General features: G+C 35.9%; 1 protein-coding gene across 11 annotated transcripts in view; it reads left to right on the forward strand.

The window, feature by feature from the left end:
• Window positions 1-26,714, forward strand: part of DNAH5 (dynein axonemal heavy chain 5) — a 157,876-nt gene that overhangs the window by 78,362 nt on the left and 52,800 nt on the right. For 10 of the 11 annotated variants that reach the window (XR_012629594.1, XM_074874294.1, XM_074874237.1 and 7 more), the window contains 16 exons: window positions 529-701; window positions 1,806-1,984; window positions 3,601-3,788; window positions 4,351-4,545; window positions 5,228-5,362; window positions 6,175-6,282; window positions 9,756-9,909; window positions 11,553-11,699; window positions 13,477-13,718; window positions 18,514-18,690; window positions 19,184-19,388; window positions 19,880-20,022; window positions 20,781-20,915; window positions 22,530-22,652; window positions 23,679-23,892; window positions 25,110-25,333. Coding sequence is in view for 10 of the 11 variants with exons in the window: in XM_074874294.1 (XP_074730395.1) it covers window positions 529-701; window positions 1,806-1,984; window positions 3,601-3,788; window positions 4,351-4,545; window positions 5,228-5,362; window positions 6,175-6,282; window positions 9,756-9,909; window positions 11,553-11,699; window positions 13,477-13,718; window positions 18,514-18,690; window positions 19,184-19,388; window positions 19,880-20,022; window positions 20,781-20,915; window positions 22,530-22,652; window positions 23,679-23,892; window positions 25,110-25,333 (2,742 nt within the window). In the remaining variant the exon portion in view is untranslated. The remainder of the gene's footprint in view (window positions 1-528; window positions 702-1,805; window positions 1,985-3,600; window positions 3,789-4,350; window positions 4,546-5,227; window positions 5,363-6,174; window positions 6,283-9,755; window positions 9,910-11,552; window positions 11,700-13,476; window positions 13,719-18,513; window positions 18,691-19,183; window positions 19,389-19,879; window positions 20,023-20,780; window positions 20,916-22,529; window positions 22,653-23,678; window positions 23,893-25,109; window positions 25,334-26,714) is intronic. The other variant, XM_074874284.1, reaches the window with a different exon arrangement.

Consider the following 26,714-nt stretch of genomic DNA (forward strand, 5'->3'; position numbering starts at 1 on the left):
GGCTATCTTTTAAAATCTTGTTTTAATATTCGGTTGGTCAACTTTGAATTACTCTCAGCTCTGTTGAATTTCTTAACTAATATTTGCACCATGACACTGTCTTGAAATGCCTTTTTTTCCAATTTGCATGTGGTTTTATACAATTCTCATAACTTTTTAAAAAATCATCACATTATGTGCTTCCTACTCACATGTAAAAATAAAATGGTGAAGAAGAGTAAAAGAAATGACTGAACTTAATGACTTGTTTGAGGCTTATGGACTGCTCATTTGTATTTAGAATTTTGACACATGTCTGAAGTTCCTTTGCCTTAGTATGGGTTTCAGGGACACCATTAACACATTAGCAGTTTTTGTGGTAAAAATCAAAATAGGGTCTCCACTGTTCTTGTGTTACTAGCTGTTCTTCATGCCTTTCATTGTGATTGCAGTGCTGCCTTTGCAGTACAACTTAGATGAGATAAATATGAATGCAAAAGTAAATGTTAACCATGAATTCTACAGCCTTTTTTCCCCTTCTTTTCGTAGTGTTGCATGCATATCAAGAGCCCTACAGACTTCGAGTGGCTGAAACAGTGTAGATTTTATTTTAATGAAGACTCTGATAAAATGATGATTAAGATCACTGATGTAGGTTTCACATACCAGAATGAATTCTTGGGCTGCACTGACAGGCTTGTCATAACACCTCTTACAGACAGGTGAAAAAGACTGATTTTATTCCTTTATTCATTGATGCCAAACCTAGGCTTTTACAAGAGCAATTTAATCATGCCTATTGAATGCAAAATAAGTCTCTGCAGAGTTTATCCTTCATGGTCTCATCAAAATCAATAATTTTACATGGAATACATGAATATTTTTGTTTCTGTGCCTTACAATTTAAATAACTTCCTGTTTAATTTCTGCCACATACTTGTGTGGTCCCCATATATATGATGTGTGGGACTTGATTCTCATGTATGTGAGGTTAGCATACCTGAGGATCAGCTAGATCCAACAGATACAATATGCAGAGAGAGATACAGGACAAAAGTGATTACAGGCAAGCTAATGAAAATGTTTAAGGAAGAATAGACAAGAAAAACAGTTTTATTCAGCTGCAATAGATTGCAGATCTTTGATTTAGAAAGATGTTGAAAGAATTGCAGTCCTAATAACAGAGAGGTGTACCTACCTAACTGGAATAACACAAAGAATGTTTTATAATCTATAATTGGCAAAATAAGGGCATTGAGTGTTTTTGGTTTGGTTTTTAACTCTTCTATGCAGCAAATTCTAGAGCTTCTCTTTAAATATAATTGTCAGCTGATGTTTTATTGCATTACACATAGAAGCTTCATTTATGAAAATGGGATGCACTGTATGATCAAATTTTAAAAGTGGATGAGAAAGGAAAGGTTAGCTGTCTTTCATTATTGTACTCCACAGTATAATGTAGTTCAGAACTACTTCAATTAATGTAATTCAGGAACTCAGCTAAGCAAACTAGATTAGGCAGCATCTCTGTATCTGCTTTCTTCCCTTCTCGTGTTCTTTCAGGTAGTTGATTATCGAGGATTATCTGTTCTTCCACTTTATGTATGAGGAGACAAACCTTAATATTACCTGCACCAGCAGCTGAGTGAAGGGTTTTCCTTCTTACTGATTTAAGTTGTAATTAGAGGCATGTGATTTCAGCAGTTTCCTTGTCTCCTTAAATCAGACAATTCCTCATGTAACACGCTTGAGTAAGTTCCTCTGGCACTATACAAAAAAACTGTACACTGCAGCCCATTAAGTGATGATAGCCTGTTGCCTTTTAGATGTTACATCACTTTGGCTCAAGCTTTAGGAATGAACATGGGTGGAGCACCTGTAGGACCTGCAGGAACTGGAAAAACTGAAACCATCAAAGACATGGGACGGTGCCTTGGAAAATACGTAGTGGTCTTCAACTGTTCAGACCAGATGGATTTCCGAGGACTTGGGAGGATCTTCAAAGGTAAGATGTGGACCAACTTGGGAGGATCTTCAAAGGTAAGATGTGGACCAAAGGTAAGATGTTGGTCAAAAGGGTCAACTGTATCTTGGGGTGCATTAAGCATAGTATAACTAACCAGTCAAAAGAAGTGATTGTCCTACTATACTCAGCATTGGAGTGCCTCACCTCAAGTACTGTGTGCAGTTTTGAGGTCAACAATGTAAGAAGAATATAAAAATATTAGAATGTGTCCAAAGGAGAGCAACAGAAATGGTGAAGTAACTAGAGGTCATGACTTATGAGGAGCAGCTGAGTATACTAGGTTTGTTCAGTTTTGAGAAAAAGAGATTGAGGGATGCTCTCATTGCTGTCTACAACTTCTTCATGAGGGGGAGCGGAGAGGGAGGTGCTGATCTCTTTTCTCCGGTGTCTGATGGTAGGACATGAGGGAATGGCTTAAAGCTGCATCAGGTGAAGTTCAGAATGGATATTAGGAAAATGTTCTTCATTGAGAGCGTGGTCAAGCACTGGAACAAGCTTCCCAAGGAAGTAGTCAGGACTCCAAGCCTGTCGGTGTTCAAGTAATGTTTGGACAACAGTCTTAGATATATGGTTTAACTTTTAGATAGCCCTGTGTGGAGTCATGAGTTGAACTTGGTGATCCTTGTAAGTCCTTTACAACTCAGGATATTCTGTGGACTATGTGAAAGTTACAAATGCTAAAAACATCTTTATAAAACAAGGTCAACACGTAATCAGCAAGTGGTTTTCAGCCTTTTAATAAATGCAGGTAATGAATATTGTGTTAGGAATGTAAAATACATTTGCAACACTGTCTCCAAGAAATAGAAATGTCTGAAAACATAAGGCAGTTTATGAAAGTATACAAAAATACACTTAAATTAATCAAGGAGGTCTGCCAGTACAAAAAGAAAAAGCTGTGAAATTTATTGCTGAACTGGTGGAATGTGTTGGATTCTGATTTCAGTATTTTGTCTCCTTCAAATGTCAAAGTTCTTATCAGTTGAAGGAAGTGCATGAATAGCGCTATATATGGTAAAAACAGTTGGCACAGCTCCCTGAAGTTAGATAATTTTTTTTAAGCACCTGAAATTGATACCCGTCAGTCATGGCTGATGTCGAATTAGAGATCAAGTGGAGGTCCTTGACTTTTGTATTGTTCCAAGTGACCGTGTTGATGATTTTTTGTTTTGTTTTCCTCAAAATATCTGAGGAAGAATGGAGTTTTGGCACAGACTGACCTGTAACTTCTTTCCGGGTGAAAGCAACTTTATCGTTCATTTTAATCTGTGCAATAAGCTGTTGACAACCCATCATATTTTCATAGACTTATTGCAGGGATTTTTTTTTGGGGGTAGGGAGGAACAGGAAAACATTCAAGATACCGAGAGAAGGAGGAGAAATTGAACAATGTAATATCCTACACAAACTTGAGGACTTTTGGAACTTTTTGAGTTCTTGCTTGGAAAAGAATTAAACTCTTCTCCTTTCCCAACTCTCAAAATAAGCACATTTTTTTCCCCGAGGTAGATTAACCTGATTTTTTTCTTATGAATTGCACCAGAAAAGGGCTAACAACATAATGGTCAGATGCTTAGTTGCTTTTCTCTTTGAAGGTCTTGCTCAGTCTGGCTCCTGGGGTTGCTTTGATGAATTCAATCGTATTGATTTACCAGTACTATCAGTAGCTGCACAGCAAATTGCAGTTGTGTTGACATGTAAGAAGGAACGTAAAAAAAGCTTTATTTTTACTGATGGAGATAATGTGGAAATGAACCCAGAATTTGGCATCTTTCTTACTATGGTAGGTATTCAAGTAGGTTTCTAATATGCCACTGATGATTGTACAATAATCACTTCTAACCTGCAATGTTAAATGTACTTGCTAACTTACTCAGCTCAACTGACAGTTTGAGAACATTGAGCATTACTATGAAGACAGTTTACAGGGTCTTGTTTCAATGACGTGAAGCACATGCAATTAACAAATGCAGCCAGCACTGTAAATACAAGCTATTATCTCAGTGTTAGATTACTTCTGCAGGCTACATTCTGGTTTGCAAAGTATGCTTTTTGCTATAAGTACAGAAAATTTGCCATAGAGATATAGGTAGAAATAGACAGTAAAAACAGGACCTATAAGACACATACAGATTTGGAGTGTTTAGGTGGAACATTTTTCATACTTCATAGATGTGAGAGAGGCTAAAATGCTGGAGAGATGTGGTAAATCTGTATGGCAAATAATTTTTACATGTTATTTAAAGCCAAAAAGCTTTTTTTGTTTAACCAGATTACACATTTCTTTGCTAATTCTTCTGTTTGTGCAAGGTGCAGACAACTTCAAATCCTGTTCTTCTGTCCAGAATCCAGGATACGCTGGACGGCAAGAACTTCCGGAGAACTTGAAGATCAACTTCCGTTCGGTGGCTATGATGGTTCCTGATCGTCAAATCATAATTCGTGTCAAACTGGCTAGTTGTGGTTTTGTTGCTAATGTTGTATTGGCAAGGAAATTCTTTACACTGTACAAATTGTGTGAAGAACAACTGTCAAAGCAGGTGATTACTTTCATAGGAGGAAAAATTATCTTAGGGAAAAACTATGTGTGATGTCATAAATTATTAGTATCTATGTGAAGAAAAGTGAAAAGTTCATGTTCACTAAGCAGGCTAAATGACACTTGCAGTTTAATAGTGCAACCCTCTGCTGTCCTGGAGGGTTAACTCCTGCTGCAGGTTGTCTGTAAAAGAATGGGACTGTCATTCAGAACACTGCTTATTATTAAGATTTAGCTTTAATGAATGGTGATTGAGGCAAATAAAGGTCTTCTATATTAGTTGGTCTGATAGAGTGGATTGAGAGGCATTTGGTTTGTGCTGCCCATGCTTGTTTAGATGTTTCTCAAATAAAGTCAGTTTCTGAGATCCATGGAGAATTCAAAATAATGCTGATAGTTTATTTCTTAATAGTCCTTGGGAACCTTATCTTGGTTCAAAGACTTGTGATTACATTTCTTTTTCCTGGCCCACCTTACAGTAGGTAAGAAATTACAGATGGTAGCAGAGGTGAGGAATGAAGTCGCCCATAATCATACAGCCAAAGACCTGTAGTTGGGTATTAGGAGGCATTTGTGCCACATGTACCACTTCTTGTGCAAATCCATACCTTAAATGATAAATAAGAATTGTTTCATCTCTGTTAGCTGGAGGAGAATTTTCCCAAACTTTGCATATCTTCTAGGTGCATTATGATTTTGGCTTGCGGAATATATTGTCAGTGCTGCGTACACTAGGAGCAGCAAAAAGAGCAAATCCCACAGATACTGAATCTACTATTGTCATGCGTGTGCTGAGAGACATGAACCTGTCTAAACTAGTAAGTTCTGAAGGTCTGGTAAATTAATTAAACTGCACTTTAGAGATATGTTGGGTTTTTTTTTTTGAAATGCAATTTAAATCCGTTAAGATGATCACTAGAAGATTTGATGTGGCCTTTACACTGAAGCTAGCTTGGAAATGTTTCACTCTCTGGATGGTCTTGGGTACTGTTTTTGGCTGGGATAGAGTTAATTTTCTTTATAGTACCTTGTATGAGGCTGGAGAGGGAGTGAGCGAGGGACTGTGTGGTTCTTGACTGCCTACCTGGCTTAAACTGCAACACCTTGAATTGTTCAGAATTTTCTTCAAATATTTCCCCTGCTACCTATAGAAATAAGTGACCAAATAGAAGTCTAAGCAGTAACCTCTTCAGAACCTTTGACCTAAAGTAGTCACTCTTTTGAAATAATCTGTTATTTGTAGTAATGAGTACCATCTCATCTGTCTTAAATAGCTAACAAAATCTCTTCTGTTGCTGTGATACTTCATGTCCTTTATTGTATTTTTTTTACACCTTAGACAAATAATTTACTATTTGTATAAATTTTATTGCTAAAATCTACTTTAAGTAGTAGTAGTCTGTATGTTAGTGATTTATTTTCATTAACTTTTGATTATTGGAAGCATCATACGATCTCCTTCTGCTGTGTCCTGCTAGAGTGTTTAGCACCTAGAGGGTTACCGTAGATGGTTCCTTATATTTTCAAGTGTTTCTTTAGTTCTGCAAGAGTTAGGGATTGTTTTTTAAGATGCTAGAACAAGCAAAAGAAGTTTTAAACTGTGTTTCCCCCTGCCCTGGTTTTTCACTAGATTGATGAAGATGAACCGTTATTCCTGAGTCTAATTGAAGATCTATTTCCAGATATCCATCTTGATAAAGTAGGCTATCCTGAACTGGAAGCTGCCATTGACAAACAGGTAATGTTTCTCTTGATCTGTGCTGCTGTGGCATAACTATCACGATGTGACATCTAAGAAAATTATTGGTGTTGAGTCTACCCAGCTGGTAATAATACATTTTACTATTTATAGGAAGAATAAGCTTTTCCATAAATCTGTACCACTGGCATTTTGTTATTAACCTTAATTCTTAAGGGTATTACTGAATTGTGTTTGTGGTGTCCTGTGGTTTTCTTGTGAGTCATTTGTGGTGACCAGTTTGAAAAATGCATGTATATATGCTTGCCTTATGTGACCCAATATTTAATATTTGTATAAAGTCTAACAGTCAGAACATGAGCTTGAGAAAAGATTTACCTAAAATGACATTTTCTCTATTTCATCTCCCATTAGAGCTTTCGGAACATTTCAATAGGATCAGTTTAAGAATATCAGTGGGATATAGAAAGCTAATGAAGTATGTACATTTAAGTGATCACCTCTATTAAACTTTCCTCCAGAATTTCAATAATTCCTCAGACAATTATCTAATAGTTAAATAGAGAAACAAAAAACTCAAAAAACCTGTCAAAGACACCCCAAAATAAAAAAAAAAAAGAAAATCAGAACTGTATTTCTGAAGAATTTGAGTATATGAGTTTTCATTTACTTACATTTAATGCGATTAGATACAAGTAGAAAGGTCTGCTTCTGACTTTCCTAACAAGGAAGAGTTGAATCGTCAGCTAATATTTATAAAACTGTTTTGCTTTCTGTAGCTTATACAGTTACCTTTAAAAAGGGACTCACACATTAAGCTTTTATGAGGGGAAGCTATAAGGAACTTGAATCTCATGCTTTAAATTGTCATTTCCTAATAAATTAAAAAGAGGTCTTAATAACATGTTCTTCATAGCTCTGCTGTTGGTGATCTGTGAAACCAGACATAGAAAGTGTCAACCCTTTTAACAACAAACCATTATCGCTTGCTTGTGAGTAGTGTGTAACGTCAGCCCATACTGAAGCAGTGTTGGAAACTTGAAGATCTTTACACACTGTGATTATCTTAAATAAAACAAAATTTATCAAAAGTTCAGATCTAGGGTTCTCATGGTGCCTTTTTAGTGCTATGACAGTGTTTGGAAATTTTATTAGCTTATTTTGGCATATTTTTCTCATATTACTAAAACATAAAATCTGGAGAAACCAGAAATGATAGTCTATCTTGTTTGTATTGGAAGTGGATCAAAGTTTTATTGAATAGAGTTCTTTGCTGTGTTTTCAGAGCTGTAATGACTCAGTACAATGAAAACAACTAGGTTAGGACAGAATCAAGTTCAAGAGGACTGTTTTTATTAGAGGAAGGAGGCAGGAGTTGTTGGGGAAGTATCATAATGAAGAAATAGTCATGACTTGAATTAAAGTGTTTTTCTACATTTATATGTTGTGGTGGGTTCACCCCAGCTGGCAGCTAGGCCCATACACAGTCACTTGCTTACTTTCCCCCAGTGGGTTGGGGGAGAGATTTGGAAGGGGAAAAGAGAGGAAAAAAAGCCCATGGGTCTAGATCGAGATGGTTTAATAAATGAAGAAAAAAATGCAAAGAAACAAGTGATGCAAAAGCAATCTTTCACCACCAGCAGACTGATGCCCAGCCAGTCTCTGAGCAATGGCTACTTTGGAGAAACTTCCCTCCAATTTTATTGCGTGACGTGGAGGAGTTGATCTAGATGATCTTTAAAGGTCCCTTTCCAACCGAAACTATTCTATGGTTCTATGATATGGAGTACCCCTTTGGTCAGTTGGAGTCAGCTGACCCATCTGTGTTCCCTCCCAAACTCTTGCCCACCCCAGTCTACTCTCTGACAGGGCAGTGTGAGGGACAGAGAAAGCCTTGATGCTGTGCAAGCGCAGTTCAGCAATAGCCAAAACAATGGTGTGTTATAAACACTGTTTTGATAACAAATGTAAAATATGGCACCATATGGGCTACTATGAGGAAAATTCACTCCATTCCAACCAGACCCAGTACATGTGTACAACTGTTAACAGAGGATCTTTTGAGAACATGTCAAGTCTGCTTGTGAACATACTTTGTTTTTGATAAGAGAAATATCTAGTCTACAAGGTTATTACAGAATCCATGAGTGTTAGAAATTGTTAAGAAAAGATAAGTCTCTGCTGATGGCATTGGATTAGAATGAAGGAATAGCTGACATGACCATCTTGTTTTATGTGAAGAAAGAAATCAGTTCAGATGCATTCTGTCACTGCACCATTAGATTCTGGATATATTACTGTATATATGTGGACTCTGGAAACAAGTCAGAAGAATATATTCTATACAGGAAAGAAAGACAGCTTGACAGGTTTGGTGTCAACTGTGAGAGCTGTTAAGATGTAAATGATAACAGAATTTTATCATGTATCTATGAAAGAGGTGCATCTGATGTCTTCGCTGTGCTTTGCAAACTCCATTGCTTCATGGTGATGAGGAGTTGGTGGCAGCATATACTTCATGGTTGCTGTTGATGAATTCATCTTGTGCTGCCTTCTGTTCTTGGCTTCCTTGCAGAGTGAGATAAATAAGCTGAACTGACATGAGTTTTGATATGCGAGTAATATAGCAAGTGGTAGTGACAGTTCCACAGTTCTGACTACGTGACAGTAATTGTAAAAGCTGAGTTTTATCAGTAAAAAGTCAGTCCTCTTTTTACTGGTAATATTTTCTGAGATTTTTTGTGGAACATAATTTTAAAAAATTATACTTGAATTAAAATATAATTGTTATTTTGAGAGCTTCATTTTTACAACATGATCTTGAGGTTTTAGAAGGTTTTTTTGACTGTTAAAAACATATGCTGTGCTATGAATCCTTAAGAAATAGTTCTAGCTTTTCTCTGCTGACTAAAAACTTTCTTGTTCACTTCCAGCTGAGTTACTTTCAGGAGCAACAGCAATACCAGTATAGTGAGATAACTTCTTTAAGCTTGGAACTAGTAAAAAGTAATAAACAATCATATGATTGATTCTAAAACATCATGTCTTTTCTTAGGAGGATGATATTAAGAAGTTACTCAAAGGTCTCTCTGTACACTGAGAAATATTTAACAAAATGTTTTCCAGAAAAATTTTGGCTATTGTAAGCATTTAGAAACACAAGTCATCATGATCATAAAAAGGCAACTGTTCTGAGAGGCAAGTGAAAGTGCTGTGTGGCTATGAAAGACATTGCTAGCAAGAATGTTTCTAAAATTCTTGGCTTTTCCTTAAAATGATGTTTTAACCCTAAGAAGAGCTAAAAAAGCTAAAAAGTTTTATCTACTATTTTTCTGAATATATATTTGAATACCAAATATCCCTTTTTTTCTAAACAGTTTTTTATATACACAAAATCTTTACAAGTTGTATAGTCTTATGCTGAAGATAGATTTTATTTATTTTTTTTTAAAGCATCAAAATATCTTGTGCACTAAAACAGTAGTAGTTTGGTTTTCTGTCACTATTTATAGGTGGAGGAAGCTGGACTTGTTTGTCATCCTCCTTGGAAGCTGAAAGTTATCCAACTTTTTGAAACCCAGAGAGTAAGGCATGGATTGATGACACTAGGACCTAGTGGTGCAGGAAAAACTGTTTGCATTCACACTTTAATGAAAGCCATGACAGGTATGTGAGTATTTATATTGTAAACTTTAAAACACATTGTTTCTTCATAGAAAGCCTCAATTGCTTCATTGTGACAATATATTACTGGAAGAATCAGTTTGTGTGTTATAATACTAATTATTGTGGTAGTATCTTTTAAAAGCTTAAAAATGTCTGACCGTCAAAGTCATACAATACATATCTTATTTTCCATATTACGATACTTATATCAGGAGTTCTTATTCTAGAAACATTGAGAAAGAGGAGTACTGTCTGGGTAGATGGCTTGGGCAAGTGATTAAAGCATCTCCCACGTTTGGCTGAGGTAATGCTGAAACCTTCCCCTAATCATAACTATTTAGTCCTTTTTGAACACAGTTCATCAGACAGGGTCTGTATCTACAGTACAGAATAACTACTTCTGTCATTTGTTGCTGATAGGAGATAGTTTCTGGTTTAGACAGTGACAAAGTCTTCAAGGGTATTTGTTTTGTGTCCTGGTTGGATGCTCGAGGAGTGTGTGGTTTTGTACTCTGTATTTCTAAACAAAAATATTAGTGGAAGAACTTCTGTTTGACCTTATTAAACTAAAAACTCATAGCTGGGGGAGAAAAAACATCTCTTTTGAGATAAGCCTGTGTTACCCCATTTCACAAGCTTCAGTAGGCTGCTTACACGATTTTCCAGAAATTGATAGTTCTGTAAAAAATGCCTCAGTCTCTCATCCATGCAATACCTTAGTGTGCTTAAGAAACACTGTAATCTCTACATTAAAGTGTAAATGACTGTTCCATTTAGGAAAAAAAGCAGAAAGAACAGATAGTTGCATTAGAATATTTTCCTGTATTTCTGTAGCACAGAGATGTGAACTACTACCAAGATAAAGCCGCCACAATACTTTTTCAAGCTGATCTTCTGGCATAATCTCATGAAATGTAAAACTACACAATTTGCCAGGCTTCTATCTTTACATGATAGTGAACTCTGATTATAATTAAGATTTTAAGATAAGCCTTTTTTAGCTCTTTCTTTCAGCATCTTATTATTGGCTCCCAATTAAGTATTAATATTGGGTTTTCTAAAGATGTCTGGCATAGAATTTTTTCAAGCTGTTGTTAATGAGGAAAATATAAAGGTTATATGACCATGGTATGGCTAGATAGAATTTAGTTGCTTAAGAGATTTCAGAGGCATGTGCCAATATCATATGTTTTGCCTATTCCAAAGTGTATGCAAGTTCACAATGGGGAAAACCAAAAAACAGTCAAATCATGTGGAGCATCTGTCTGATATTTAGTCATTGGGTTTTAAAAAAATGTATCCAAACCAAAGGCTTTAAAGCTCTATTGTTTGATAAACCTTCAAAATATTAAACTAAACTTTGAATAAATTTCATCTTGCTGCTCTTCTGTTCCCAATGAATCTATGAAATGTGAATTGTACTTTCAAAAGTTTCAGAACTTTGTTGTACTTCAAATTTTGATGTCTCCAATTAACACACATTGATGTTTAGCAAGAGGTAAGTTTTCCAAGTAAATACAAAACTTATTATAATGTTGAATGTATATTAAACCATACATTTGGTTGTAATGATTTGGAATTTGTCAAAGTTCTCTGACTGCTGAAAAAAACCCCCAAAACTAAGTGATGATCTGCCTTTATAGATTGCGGACAACCACATCGTGAAATGAGAATGAATCCAAAAGCTATAACGGCTCCGCAAATGTTTGGTCGTCTCGATGTGGCAACAAATGATTGGACAGATGGAATATTTTCAGCACTCTGGAGAAAAACTTTAAGAGCCAAGAAAGGTATAATGAAAAACAATTCTCTCCAAAACAAAACAAGCTGCAGGACATCTCTCTAAAGCACATTAGCAGACTTCTTTTCTTATTTTTTGTTGACTTGCAGCAATATTCCAATGCTTCCATGTAAGAACTTCTGTCTGTTGTATATTCTCTGTTCTAAATGCTTTGTGGTCAAACTGTGTAGTGTAGCAAATACTGTTTCACTGAATTTGCTGATCCCTCTCTTTCAAATGATAGGCCCTTGTATGGAAGAAAAGTGGAAAGTAAGAGTCAGTTCACGCAACACTTGTATACTATAAAAAATTTTGGTGGTGTAGGATATCTACCTGGTCTCCAGCTGCTATACTAGAAGGTTTTGAATCTCCTTTGTGTCATACCTGCTAGCCCTGCACGTACCATAGTCCATCTCAAATGGCACTAGATAATTCTACTGAGGCAACCAATTTCAGCCTAAAATAATGCTGGCATATATTAGACTACTATATTAACTGAAAGAGAGGCCTTGATGATTTGATAGTAGATGGATTCTTCCTTGTTTTGTCTGAATATTAGTATGTGACCTTATCATTAGGCCTTAAGGACTAAAGGAAAAAATAGAGAAAATTCTAACTTTTGTTGCACTGTCAGTTTTCATACAAAAATTTTTAGTCTGTAAGGATATAGATACTTTTAAGATAGAAAAGACTTTTGGATTTAATTTTGTTGGTTTTGTTTCAAATCTAGAAACGTAGCACCCTTGAGAATGTAGCATAGCATTAACTGTTGATTTTTCTATTTTTCCTCCTCAATGTGAAATGTAAATTAGCACACTCACATGACTTCCTCAGATTCACTCTTTGCAACACTTCTGTAATGTCTCTATGAAGTGAACTCCAGACCATGTTGTGCCCGAGATGCCTGAGGTCTAGCTATGAAAAGCCTCTAAATATAAAACTATTTCCCTGAGAGGTGAGAAAGTTTCTTATCCAGAATCTTCTTGGTTCATACCTAGCCACGCACCAAGCCACCCAAGCCTAGATAGTAAGGACTCACTTTGAAGGCAGATGAGAGTGGGACCATCTCTGACTAAAGGGCTATCTAGCGATGCACATCAGGGCTGGCTACTTCCTAGGGGACGGGGAGCCAAAACCAAGGGAGGATCTCTTTCCAAAGCCTGTTGCTCAGTACCCAAGTGAGGTGACCAGGACAGACCCTAGGAAACAGAGGCAGGCTTTAAGATACATTTCTGTTACTAAATGGAAAGAGTTGGAAAAGCTTCAAAGGGAGGTGGATCAGGTTTACAAGCAGAAGATAGAACAACAAGAATCTTCCCCTAATGGACATCCTGAAAGTGAGCATGGTATTTGAGAGAGGAATTTTTCGACTGTTCCTTTCATTTAATCTCACTACATTTGCACAAACTCTTTGGAAACAAATGAATGGTGGTTTTAAATAGATCTATAGTTTCTATATTCTTTATGTTAGGTCAGTTGAAATGAACCCAGTTATTACTACCATGATGATTGGACCTATAAAGCTGTTTCAGACTCTTACAAACTGATGACTTATGCTGATGACACCTTATATACTGAGCAATGGATAATTGCTATCAATAGGTGATGAAATGAAATACTGAATTGAAATTGAGTGATGGAAATGGTAATTGTTTTAAAAGCTGAGATTTTAGCTGTGTGTGAATTCAGAATTAGTTCAAAATTTTTTTGCAGAGAGAAGAAATTGATCCTTGAAAGAAACTAGAAATCCTTCCATAGGCTTTTTAATCTGTTATTTTGGATTATAGGTGACCACATCTGGATAGTTCTTGATGGTCCAGTTGATGCTATTTGGATTGAGAACCTTAATTCTGTCCTGGATGATAACAGAACTCTGACTCTAGCAAATGGAGATCGGATACCTATGGCACCAAATTGCAAAATAGTCTTTGAACCTCATAATATTGATAATGCTTCTCCAGCAACAGTTTCAAGGAACGGGATGGTATTCATGAGCTCATCAGTTCTCAGCTGGAGCCCTATCCTTGAGGTACAACAGCTAAGTGATTGTTTATGTATTGAAAGTTTTACTGAGTACTTATTCAGCACTTCACTGTTATTACTTTAGGATCTAATTTTGTGACTTTTTCTATGGAATGGCTTTTACACCATATAAGCTTATAGGTCAGTATTTAATATAGTGATGTTTTTGGTAATTTATACAAGAGTGAATAATGTAATTTTTGCAGGAATATAGTCAACATATTACACTTGTAAAAACATCGATGTTTCACTTTGGGACAAATTTGTAATTCAAGGTATTTTATACAATTGAAGAACAACTCAGTTGTCAAAATACCAACTACCTGGCAGCCCCTAGTACAGCTTCAGACCAAGGAAGGAGGAGGAGTAAACAGGCTGATTCAGGAATCTAGAAATCCTCAAGAAAATAGAAATTATCTTGATCTTTCTTAAAATTAATTTCAGTTGGGATTTAGAATGAAAAATAAAGTCAATGCAGCATTGAAGTATGTAATTTTTAAATGGATGTTCTTACCTGGTTAAGTTGTCTGTTAAGATTTCTAGAAGCAAAATGTCTGAAGAACCATGCAGTGGTCACTCTCTCTCCTGCATGGAATGAATCATTTAGAAAACCAGAACATGTTATAGGTGTGTTTTGGAGGGAAGAAGAGCATATAACTTACTTAAATTTCAAAGTGATGTATAAAGTGGGTTTTTTCTTGTATATGTCATCTTTCGTCTTCCAAAACCCAGAAAAAATAAATCCTTATCTTAACTGAATGATGGCAATACTATAGTGAATGATACTTTTAGAGACTTGAGCATACTATGGTATTTCTCATGTAGCAAATACCTTGGTAAAAATGAAATAGAAGAGTTCCCAAGAATCTACATAATGTTCTATAGTAATATCTTTCAAAAAAACTTTCAGCATTCAATTCCAGTTTTCTTCCCTTTTAGGAAAACAATGGCGACAATAGCAGTGAATAAAGTTGGTTTCTGATGTTTTTTTTAAAAATTCTTAAGCCCTCTATTGCCTTAGAAATTTATCGGTGAAGTAGGCTCCTCAGGATTAATGCTTCTTAAAAATTTAAATTAAAATAAATATTCATTTATTTTGTCTTTAGTTTTTTGTTTTCTAGTCAGTCTTAGTGAGAATATTTTCTTGACGCTATTTTGCTTTGATGAAACATGGACTGTCTCATGAGTATCAAAAATTAAAATTTCCTTCCTTGTGTCTAAGACAAAGACAAACTTCTCACGTTACTATGAGCTGACAGACTGAGTTTTACTGTCCTTCTTTCTGGGAAGTATCATATTAACAAGTTTTTTAAAATAATTTTAAAAATGAGTGTTTCACAGTTTCATTCACTCATTTAATTTTCCAAATCAAATAGGATACCTGTGGAAGATACAACTAATGCTCATGTACATTAGTATTACTTAACTAGCCAGAGGAAAATGCGGTTAGCTTCATATTAACTTTCGGGTGTTAGTAGTTGAAGAAGCTTTTTGTAATGATTACCCTGTACTATTCTCAGATTTCTTATTGTTTTAACCCGTAAAGCCTCTCATGCTTGTAAGACTTACGTAGCTTGCTTGTTTATAACCAGATTCCTTGTCCATAAATCCCTGATTTGTCCTGCAGGGGAGAAAAAGTTGACGTGCCATGGGGTGTGGTCTGTGGCACTGCCTAGAACAACTATTCTTAGCGTATTAGAGGTTTCAGCACAGATGGAAATCAAGAGAGACAGTATGCTGGTGTCCAAGCAGTGCCTGGTGCCTCTTCCTGGGGCTGGAGACAGTGGAGCACCCCTGGGGGAAGTGTGCCCTGGGCATGGAGTTATCAGGTGAAGGAGCTGTGGAAGGGGTGAGAAGACTTGCATGCCTTCAGGGAAGATAAACAGATCAGCAGGATCTTTGCAGAGACACTGCGGACTCAAGATCCCTAGTCCTGTAATGGAAAAGACAGTGAGTGCGAGACTGCATTCAAAGCTTTGGTGAACAGAAACTATCACGATGAGGAAGGCTGTAAACTTGTGATTTCTGGCAACAGAAGCAAGGTTTCTTTTCCACCTGCAGATCTGAAATGGCAGGTTAGGTGTAGTGCCCTGAGAATAGGTGAGGAGCAACAAGATCTGCTAGGGCAGGCATCAGAACCTCGCTTAGCCTTAACCAATTAAGAGGAAAAGGAGCGTGATTGTTGTCAGAGACTCCCTCCTGTGATGGAGGCACCCGTGTGCTGTGACTTGTTGCCTATGGAGGTTTGCTGCTGTGAAGGACTAAGGGTTACTGCGGAGGGTTGTTACCATATTTCTCTAGTGGTGCTTAGAGGCTTTCCCTTTTAGAGTGATATTATATCACAGCTACTTAGCAACACTTGAGAATCTTCACTAATTCATTAGATAGGTTTCTTTGCCAAGTCGAAAATGTTTGCATTCTTATTAGGAAAAGTGTTTAATAAGTTTCCTGAAAATTTGGCTGTTATAGAAGTTTTACCAGTGCAAATACATGCAGTCAACGCAAGTGCCTTATGTATATTACTGCAAAGCTTTACCTCTTTTTTTTTTTTTTTTTAAAACTAATATGGATACTTGGGAAAGTGTAAGTGTAAATTATGCATCTAGGACAGTGGCTCCCATGGGATTCCACTTGTGTTGTTCCTTTCCGTACTTATAGCACTGCATAGGGCCTACTGATGCCTCCTTGCATTGGTTAATTTGCAGACAACAACTTGAATGTTTCAGTTTAAATTGAACTATAGATTCAGCTGTGAAGACAGCAAAAACAAAGAGAAGCATTTTATTTTGCCTTATCAGTCATGATTTACCTCCTCACTTCAAAGTGATATGCAGACTAAATTTAGTTGTGTTGAAGTAACGGTTGCATGAAAGTAGTTTCACTTAATCCATGACCTTATGCTTTTAATTTATTTCAGTGGTAGGACCAGTCAAGAGGAAAGCAAGAACTTTTTTTTTGCTTTTGGATAACACAAAACAAATTACGTTCATTTCAGCCATGAAACAATGATTCCAACCTCCCTTCCTCTCCACCCCACCCCCAAATTGGTTATAAAATTTCAATCTATAGTTATTTATCATTTGAGCCAATAGCGTTTATTTGTCTTTTGTTTTGTTTGGTTTTACTTCATAAATAAAGTATCTTGATGGCTCTTTCTATAAATCTCCCTTTAAATCTATTTTGTAATGCAATATACTACATATCCCAGCAGATCATTGTAGATGTTAATCTTTCATTGCTCACTAGAGGATTTCCTTACTTTTGTAATAGAATTAAATGGCATTTTCTTTCTTTAGGTTCTAATTCTCAGATGCTGAATGAAGCATAGTATTTGTTGATATTTCAGAAGAACGTTGAAAAATAATTAGAAAGAAATATGATTATCTCAGGAAGTTGTTGTTTATATTTAGATTTCCCATCCTTACAATTTATAAACAAGTAAATATAGCAGCCTATTGGGATACAATATCATGATATAAGCAATTTCCAAATTCAGTGAAATAGATACCTAACTTTTCATATTGCTGCTCTTGTCTAACATGCTTCTTAACTAGCCTTTGCAGTGATCAAAGGTATTTGATGCATTACTCATCAATCTCCTCCAAAGCAAAAACATCTTACCAACTTTTCTACTTACCCCTAATATCTTCTGAACAGCTGGTGAACTTCTGGATATCTATTTTAAGTACTTCTACCATTTAATCTTTAGTACTTTGTTTTCCACCTACTTGTTTCTAGAAAGCTTTTTCATATATCTACCTATTTGTAATCAGTCCCAAAGTTTATTTACTTTGGGCAGTAAAAGATAGTGTTTCAAAAGATTATGAAGGTAGAAGTGTAAAAAAGAATCACAGAAGCACGAAATTCTTGATGTTGGAAGGGACCTCTGGAGATTGTGTAGTTGAAAACACCTCAAAGCAGAATCAACTAGAGTAGGTTGCTCAGGACTGTGTCTTGTTGAGTTTTGAGATGGAGACTCCAGAAGGTCCCTGAGAAGCCTGTTCCGGTGTTTGACCACCCTCACAATAAAAAAAAAAAAAAAAGTTCTTATGTTTAAATGGAATTAGTTTTATTTCAATTTGTGCCAAATTTTAGTTTGAATTTTGGGGAAGAATCTGCAAGTGTATTTGCTGATGAGTGTATTTTGTGTAGGAAATAAATTGATGGGCTGTAAATGAGAAACATTCTGCCACACAGATGAGAGAAAGCTTCTGAGTAACTCAAAGAAGCGGGTCACTACTTTGAGCTAAAGGCATCAAAGAATAAATCCTGTTCTGTGATCTTGAGAAATAGGTAGTTTTAATTAGATTTTAATTAGAATTAGTATTACAGATACTGAGATGCACAATAAAAACACTACACACACCAGCAGACATCCCCCCTGAAATCCTAACTTCTTTTTTACAACTGTCAGATATTTCGGGGGTACCCTGTATCACTGCTGGAAACTAATGTAGTGCAGAATAAATTAAACTTGTGTTCAGTACATATGATCTTTATTTGCAGAGTTGTTTTATACCTTAAACAGCTATTGTGATTAAAAAATATTTGAAAAGAATGATTTTTTTGTGCTGTTGAAAACTTTATTCAGTATCCATATTTAAAATCCAGATGGAATTATGCATACTTGGGTAAAATTTGACCACCTTCTAGCCATGCCCTGCCCAACAGGCAGGGAATCTGAGCCCCACAAAAAAGAAATCAACTTTCCATGCTTGCTGGACCTTTTGAATTACTAGAGTTGAATATGCTGAGACTTGCACTGGGAACTAAATTTATTTTCTCACCATGCTTTGTAACAGGGATTTTTGAAAAGACGTTCGTTCCAAGAAGCTGAAATTCTACGTCAGCTGTTTTCTTCATCATTCCCAGACTTATACCGCTTCAGCATTCAGTCTCTGCAATGCAAGACCGAGATGTTGGAAGCCTTTGTGATTATGCAGAGCATTAATATGCTGCAGGGCCTTATCCCACCTAAGGTAAAGTCATGTGGATTTTTTAATATTTACCTAATCTAATGGAGATAATTTTAAGTCATGAGGTTATGTAAAGAGGAGATTCTTTGATAACTTGGAATATAAATGAAGATGCATGTTAATAAGGAATACCTTCTTTTTTTTTTTAGAAAATAATAGCTACGATGTGCCCTGTTTTAACATTTGGATGTGATGTTTAGCACTGACATGTAGCATGCATCAGACAGCAGTTTTCCTTCAGGGTTTTTTAGGTGGATTGTTATCAGGTTATAAACTAGAACTTCAACAGATCAAATGCTGTAATGGACGATTAAAACTGATATTTACAGAGTGCTTTTCTATATTTTGTGGTCTACTTGATATTGATATAGTCTCTTCATTGATGAAGATATCAGTAAATTTAAACATGACTGAAGGCTTTTAACCTGATGTTACTAATGATTCTCAAGTAGAATTTTCAGGCTAATGAAAATGAAATCCTAACTCACTCCTTCAGGAGCAAGGAGGGGAATTGACTGCAAAATACTTGGAAAAGCTGTACGTCTTCTCTCTTATGTGGAGTGTAGGAGCATTACTAGAACTGGAAGACAGATGCAAAATGGAACACTGGCTTCGAAACCATGCTACAATAAAACTTGATCTCCCCTGTATCCCAGAAGGCAGTGAAGATACCATGTTTGATTATTATGTGGCATCTGATGGTTAGTAACCCAGCTGGGTGGTATGAAGTAAAACTTAAAAGTAATTTTATAAATGTGCTTCTTTTGGAGGATTAAATCACTTTTTTTTTGTAGCTTACCTTCTTTTATGTTCCTTTAGCAAGTTTTGTTTTACAGCTACACTTTACTGGTGATGTTGTATAAACTTTCTTCCCTGTTTCCTGTGAGAAATGAGAATGTGGATATATTGCTACAGATAACTGCATGGTCTCTGTGCCGATGAATTGTGAAGTGAACAAAATTAGACAAGCCTTGTCCTTTTCATAATTTATGTAGGAAAGAGGAGTTAAGCCTCTTAGATCCAACTTGAGAGATTCTATGATTATATGATTCTATAATTTTGGTCTGAATTTACAGAGTGGGATTACTGTATGTGAGACAGAGGTGCTGACAGATGAGTCAAATCAATGGAAAACAAAAGATGTGATGATGCCTTGTGTTTCTAAAGCATTAATTAATTTTTTTCTTATTAGGTAAATGGATGCACTGGAATACACGTGTTAAAGAGTATGTATATCCCAGTAGCAGCACTCCAGAGTATGGCTCCATTCTTGTGCCTAATGTTGACAATGTGAGAATGGATTTCCTTATTGAAATCATTGCAAAACAGGGCAAGGTACTTCTTCTGTATTTCACATCTAAATAGTGCGAACAGTACACGTGATAAAGTTTTTGAGTTAGAAGTGAAATATTATACTATTGGAAAGGAAAAACTTCTTTTTTTGATATAAAATTGTGATTCCAGGAGCTACATTGATGTAAATATGCTTGAACTCTTGAATAGTCACTGCTTCATGATTTTTTTGTCTTTGCCTCACCCATCCTTTCTGCAGCAGAAATAACTGTAATTACAGCTGAGATCAGGTCAGAACAGAAGCAATTCTTTCATGTAGCTGTTGGAGAAGGGGCAGCACACAGGGCAGCAGAGTGCCAGATTCTGCTGATACGAACTCTGCCCGCATGGGGCAGTTACAGAGTTTATGTACCTTTAGGTTATTCAACCCATTCTTCACCAAAACTGTGTCAGATAAGCAGAATATGGGAAATAACAACAGCAATTGAAATCTTTCAGATAATGAGGCTCTAGAAGGTACATCCTTTTTTAGATAAACGCTTTTTATGAATAATTCATTCCTTTGTTAATTAAATTGTGCTGACTGACATGACTATTAACTGCAAATATTTTTAACTTGTCAGGCCTGCAAAATTCTATGAGACTTAAACTATTTTGCTTCCACACGTCCCTTGTTGAGAATTCACTTTACATAGCTTTTCTAGTTTCATTTCAGTTCATAAGTTAAATGGGATTGCTGAGGCTTTGCCAAGAGACCCATCTCTTGTGTTTTGTCTTATTTCAATGTTGTCTTTGTCTAGGCTGTCCTACTAATTGGTGAGCAAGGAACTGCAAAGACTGTTATCATCAAAGGTTTTATGTCAAAATATAACCCTGAAAGCCACATGGCCAAGAGTTTGAATTTTTCATCTGCAACTACCCCATTAATTTTCCAGGTATAGTAGTCATTCACTTTCTAGTACAATGTGATTGGCCTCAGAGATTGTTCTTAGAATTTGCTAGGAAGATGCTTCTGCAAGTGGTTTATTTAATTGAAAATGAGTGCAGAAACTAAAAAGCACCTGCTCAAAAGGACTGTGTCCTAACACATGATTTAAAAGACTTCTGTAAAAACCATGTTCCCTTCAACTTCTCTGGTAGTTATCGAGCTGTTCTTGGACTATTACAATATCATGCATATTATTTGTTTCATCACATTTCATGTTTTTGTCAAATGTATAATTTCTCACTAATTGGGTAGAGCTGTCAGTGACTTCCCTCAGATTTCCCTAAAAGCCATGAGTAAAATAAGTGCTACCCACAACAATCTGTCATAAAAAGTGTGCTGTCTGCAATTTAAATTTCAGTATATTAAATTACTCATTAAAAAAGTAACACATGCAGTGCAGCTGCTCTAAATAGAACTATGAATACTTAAATCCTAAACTTTACTGCCTGTCCAAATTTCTACTGGGCTACTTTGAATTATTTCAAGTTTCTTTAACCTGCTGGCAATATACATGGGAAATATTTTTAATGCGGTTTGCTATGCCAAGCCAAAGCGCTGTCTGTGCTGTAATCAGAATTGCTGTCTGTAAGCCAGATGCCTCATCTATCATCTGCATTTATAGCATAGTAGAAACTATGAACATGTTTAATATACAAGTATGTAATTTTGGTCTTATTTTCCTTAGTATTATTCCTTCTATTGATTAGGCTATGACAACAAAAAGTAGTGTTGGTACATCTATTTTTATAAAATACATGTCAAGTTTATTGATGATAGGTCATCAAGATATCTGAAATAGATGTGCAAGTCTTAACAGTCAAATCTCTGATAACAGTCTAGACCAAAGCATTGTCTGTTATGACACATGCTTTAAAATTACTCTGACTTTGTAAAATCTTAGTCTAACTGATGCCACTTGTGTAAGAAGGCATTCCAGGTTTCTGTACAGGAGCCTAGGCACAACATAAGAATGCAGATATTTAGATTAACACTAAAGAATAACTGTATGGTTAAGAGAGCTGTCACTTGGTATAGAATAAATAAAAACTGGACCTTAAGAAGAATGGAGCAATGGAAAGATGATGGGAAGAAAAGTAGTGGTAAGTCTACTATTGAGCAAAATGATTTCATCAAGTCTATTTATGTATGTGAGTTTAATTATCACTGTATGCTTTTATGGAGTACATTGATGTCTGCTGGAAACGTCTTCAAGAATCACATCTTTCAAATCTGACAGATTATTAGTTTAATCTTTACTGCTAGCAACCATGAATTTTGCTTATAAATAAAATGAAAGAAAAGTTCGAAATGGTTTCAAAATTATGAAATGTTAAGCATGGTTGTCTATGCTAGATATTTGTTCTATCTGATACTAACCTAATGCTGTATAGCATGAGATTTCAGACATTCTAGTTGAACCAGTGGAGTTACTTCCATCAGATATGTTGTCTAAACCTTCCTTAGTAAAATTCTGTGTAAAATTATCAATATGTTTAAATGACTGAATCATGTATGAAATGAAGGGCTCTTTGTAACTGTGCTAATAATTGCCTTTTAACAGCGTACAATAGAAAGTTATGTGGACAAGCGCATGGGCACAACTTATGGTCCTCCTGCAGGCAAAAAGATGACAGTCTTCATTGATGATGTGAATATGCCCATAATAAATCAATGGGGAGATCAGGTTAGTTTGTAAAAGAGGAAAAAAGAAGGCAAAAGATATTTTCTTTCTTTCCTTGCTGATTTCTCAATCAGACAGTGGGGGGTAAATTTCATATGTAGTGCTTAATTATTAAACAGTCTTTTTAAAGAACCCATCTGGTTTTATATTGTCATGAATTAATTGAAAATAAATACACTGACTACAAGAAGCAGTTTAAGTACTTGTTAAAATATGCCCGTATAATTTTAACAATGTTTTTTAGCAATGCTCATTTTTAATAAATAAAAAAAAAATTAGAAAAAAACCTTTGGCACACAAACTGTGATAGCAAACTGGCTGTGTAAACGATAATTAAAATACTGTGAATGCTGAGAGGTAAGAAGTGACTTTTCTGCTTTAGAAAAAAATTGAAGTAATCATGATGTACATTGGCAAGATTATTCTGAAGTATATTGCTTTGGAAACTAGTTTTAGAATTTCTAGAGAAGTATAGTCATATAATGTACTGTCTGTGGGATGTTTTCAGCTGGTCAAACAGAAAAGCAGGGGGTCCATTTATAGCTAAGGATAGGAATCTTGCGTTCTTTTGTATGTCAGTAATTCTGTGTTTGCAGCTTGAAAAAACATGTTTGTGATTGCTGCACATCAAAATTTCATCAAAATACTTGGTAGCAAATGCAACATGTGGAGATGCATCATTTTGGGCTTGATTAGAACAAACTGGAAATTTCATGTTAAAAAGGAGAAATATTTCCATACAACACTGTTGGAAATCATGCAGCATTCAAGCGAGAATGGAATGAAGGATTAATTCTAAACTAGGGATTCTCCTCCCAGGATTTTTGTCCACAGATACTATCAATGAAAAGGACAATCTAAATATGCTTATTGCTATCAGTACATTTTTCTCCTGAAGCATATAAGAAGAGGTTTGGGGGGAGAAAATAGTGGTGTAATCTTTATTAGGTCTTTCAAGTACATAAGTATGTTTTGTATGTCATTTGGTTGTGTGTATATTCTGTTATATAATACCTGGTTATTTTACAGGTCACTAATGAGATAGTTAGGCAGCTGATGGAACAGAATGGACTGTATAGCCTCGAAAAGCCTGGTGAATTTACCAACATTGTGGACATTCAGTTTTTGGCTGCCATGATCCACCCTGGGGGAGGTCGCAATGACATTCCGCAGAGGCTCAAGAGACAATTTTCTGTGTTCAACTGTACTCTGCCTTCTAATTCTTCCATTGACAAAATTTTTGGTAAAGGGAAATTAGCTTTGTATCCATTCCATTTTTGAAAATGGTAGTTGATTTTTCTTCATCCCTCTATTTGTAAACATTATGATTACAATAGAGGCATAATCCCCCTCTGATTTGCTTACCAGCACATTGTCCTTTGGTAATCAGTCCCCACCTGCAACTTCATGTGGCCAGCAGGACTAGGGAGGTGATTGTCTGCATGTACTCAGCACTGGTGAGGCCTCACCTTGAATACCATGTTCAGTTTTGGGCCCCTCACTAAAAGAAAGACATTGAGATGCTGGAGCATGTCTGAAGAAGACCAGCAAAGCTGGTGAAGGCTCTAGAGCACATATCTTATGAGGAGTGGCTGAGGGAACTGGGATTGTTTAGTCTGGAAAATAGGAGGCTCAGGGGAGACCTTATCATTCTCTACAACTACCTAAAAGGAGGTTGTAGCGAGGTGGGTGTCGCTCTCTTCTCCCATGTATCAAGTGATAGGACAAGAGGAAATGGCCTCAGGTTGCTCCAGAGGAGGTTTGGATTGGATATTAGGAAAAATTTCTTCACCGAAAGGGTTGTCAAGCATTGAAGCAGGCTGTCCAGGGAAGTGGTTGAGTCACCATCCCTGGTGGTATTTAAAAGATGTGTAGATGTGGTGTTTAAGGACATGGTTTAGTGGTGGACCTGGCAGTGCTAGGTTAATGGTTGGACTCGATCTTGAAGGTCTTTTCCAACCTAAATGATTCTATGATTCTACGGTTTATCAATCTGTAAGTTTTTCAGGTCCAGTCATATCTCTGAATCTGTTGGTATGCTGTGTTAGAAGAATGGCATGAAGGCCATTCCTAGTTTTAGTGACAATGTTGGAGAGTAGCTAAGTTGCTACTGGTGCTAAGAATGAGTGACTAATGACTAGACTTTCACAAAGGACAGGATCATATTAGTCTCAGAGAAGAGATTAGCTATGCAAAGACTGTGGAAGCTATTTCGATAGAAAATATTTTTAATAGACAGTTAATTAAGAGCTAAATACCTAGTGAGCTGGTGGCAGAATGGTGTTAAAACCAGGTGAATCAAGAGACTGGAAAGCCATTTCAACAGATTAGACAAGGGTTTGGGGGTTAAAAAAAGAAAAATAAGAATATCGTAGCTCTTGGTGTTGTGCTAGTGTGTTTTAGAAGAATCTTTCATTTGTTTTTTTTTTGTTTTTGTTTTTTTTTTTTTTTTTTTAACAGGTGTAATTGGAGAAGGGCACTATTGTGGTGAGCGGGGATTTTCAGAAGATGTGAAGAAAACAGTAGCCAAATTGGTTCCACTGACACGCAGACTGTGGCAGATTACCAAGCTAAAGATGTTGCCCACACCAGCCAAATTCCATTATGTCTTCAACCTTCGAGACCTCTCAAGGATTTGGCAAGGAATGCTGAATACTACATCAGAAGTGATCAATGAACCAAAGGTAAGTGCAGCACATCAGTGGCTTTCTGTGTAATTATAGTGTAGCAAAGAGGATGAACAGTCTAACTTATTGGCAGTTGAGTTCGCTTTAGAAAAATATAATTTCTGATTAAAAAAGTTTTCAGTGTTCAAGGCAAAGATGTTTTAGTCTAGCTTTTACAGTGCCAACTGAAATGACAATTTTGTTTCATAACTATTACAAGAAATGCTTCTTTTGACAGAAGAGGGTTTGCTTCTGTCTGCTTGTTCTATTGACAAATACTAGTTTGTTTGAAAGAAGAGAGCAAAGAAAACTATGAGAAACAATGAACTTAACCCAATGAAAATGTGTACATATTGATTAAAAAAATAACCAATTCTTCTCTCTCCACTAGTGTCTTAAGGCTTTCAGTCACTGCCTAATATCTGTCTATAAAATGATTTCTGGTTTATGGCTTAAAAGGAAAAAGTAGTAACGAGTAATAGTGATTTTTTTTTTTTCCATAATCCACCTTTCTTCCAGAAAGCTCAATACTTTATGCATCATTTCTCTTTTAATTATTTTAAGGAATTATTTTAGTGTTTTGAGCGTGGAAACATGAAGTGCTGGAAAAGCAATGTTTATGGTAATCATGGAAAACTTATTATACATTTGCGTTATATAATCACTTCATCTTTAATGTACTTCCCCGCTTCTTGAATAAGCTCCTGAATTGTACTACATTTAAAATTTAAATTTTAGAATTGATTTTAATTTCTGAAGCTAAAAATATGCAGCACTAAGATGATTATATGTATATATATTCTCAATTAATGCCTTTTGAAGTATAGCAAACATCTGATTGTATAAATTTACATATTAGTTTTGAGACTTGACATAGCATGTGTCGTTTGTACAAAGTACTGTAAACTCAAACAAGGGGTCTTCAAGGAGTACTTAGAATTTTTTGTACTGTTGTGTAGTAATAGTGTAGGATAATACCAGTGCTGCTAGGATTAAGGATCTGAAGGGTTTTCCTTCTCCAACCTATGACCAAACCAAAGGACTTTAAAGGTATATTGAATTTGTAGAAGGAATACTATAAACACTTATATGTTTTATTTTGCTTTAACTACTTTGGATATAGTATTGGGAGTGACATCTGTGTTTGGCATGAAATTATTCATGCCATGATGCTATTATTTCCATGCACCTTCTACTTACTGACTAGTTAAAGAGTTTTATCAGTGCATAAACATGTGTGAACAGGTATGAATATGCTTTTAGGACTAGGGAAATAAAATCTTGATTTGGTAAACGCTCTCTGGTTTGGAATGCTAGATTAAGGCTTCTTGCACAGTTAATGTAAACTTAAAATGCTGTTGAGCAGAATGAGAAGCTCAATGTATCTCTCCTGAATAAA

The sequence above is a fragment of the Strix uralensis genome, chromosome 1 (assembly GCF_047716275.1).
Source record: "Strix uralensis isolate ZFMK-TIS-50842 chromosome 1, bStrUra1, whole genome shotgun sequence".
In the NCBI taxonomy this organism is placed as follows: domain Eukaryota; kingdom Metazoa; phylum Chordata; class Aves; order Strigiformes; family Strigidae; genus Strix; species Strix uralensis.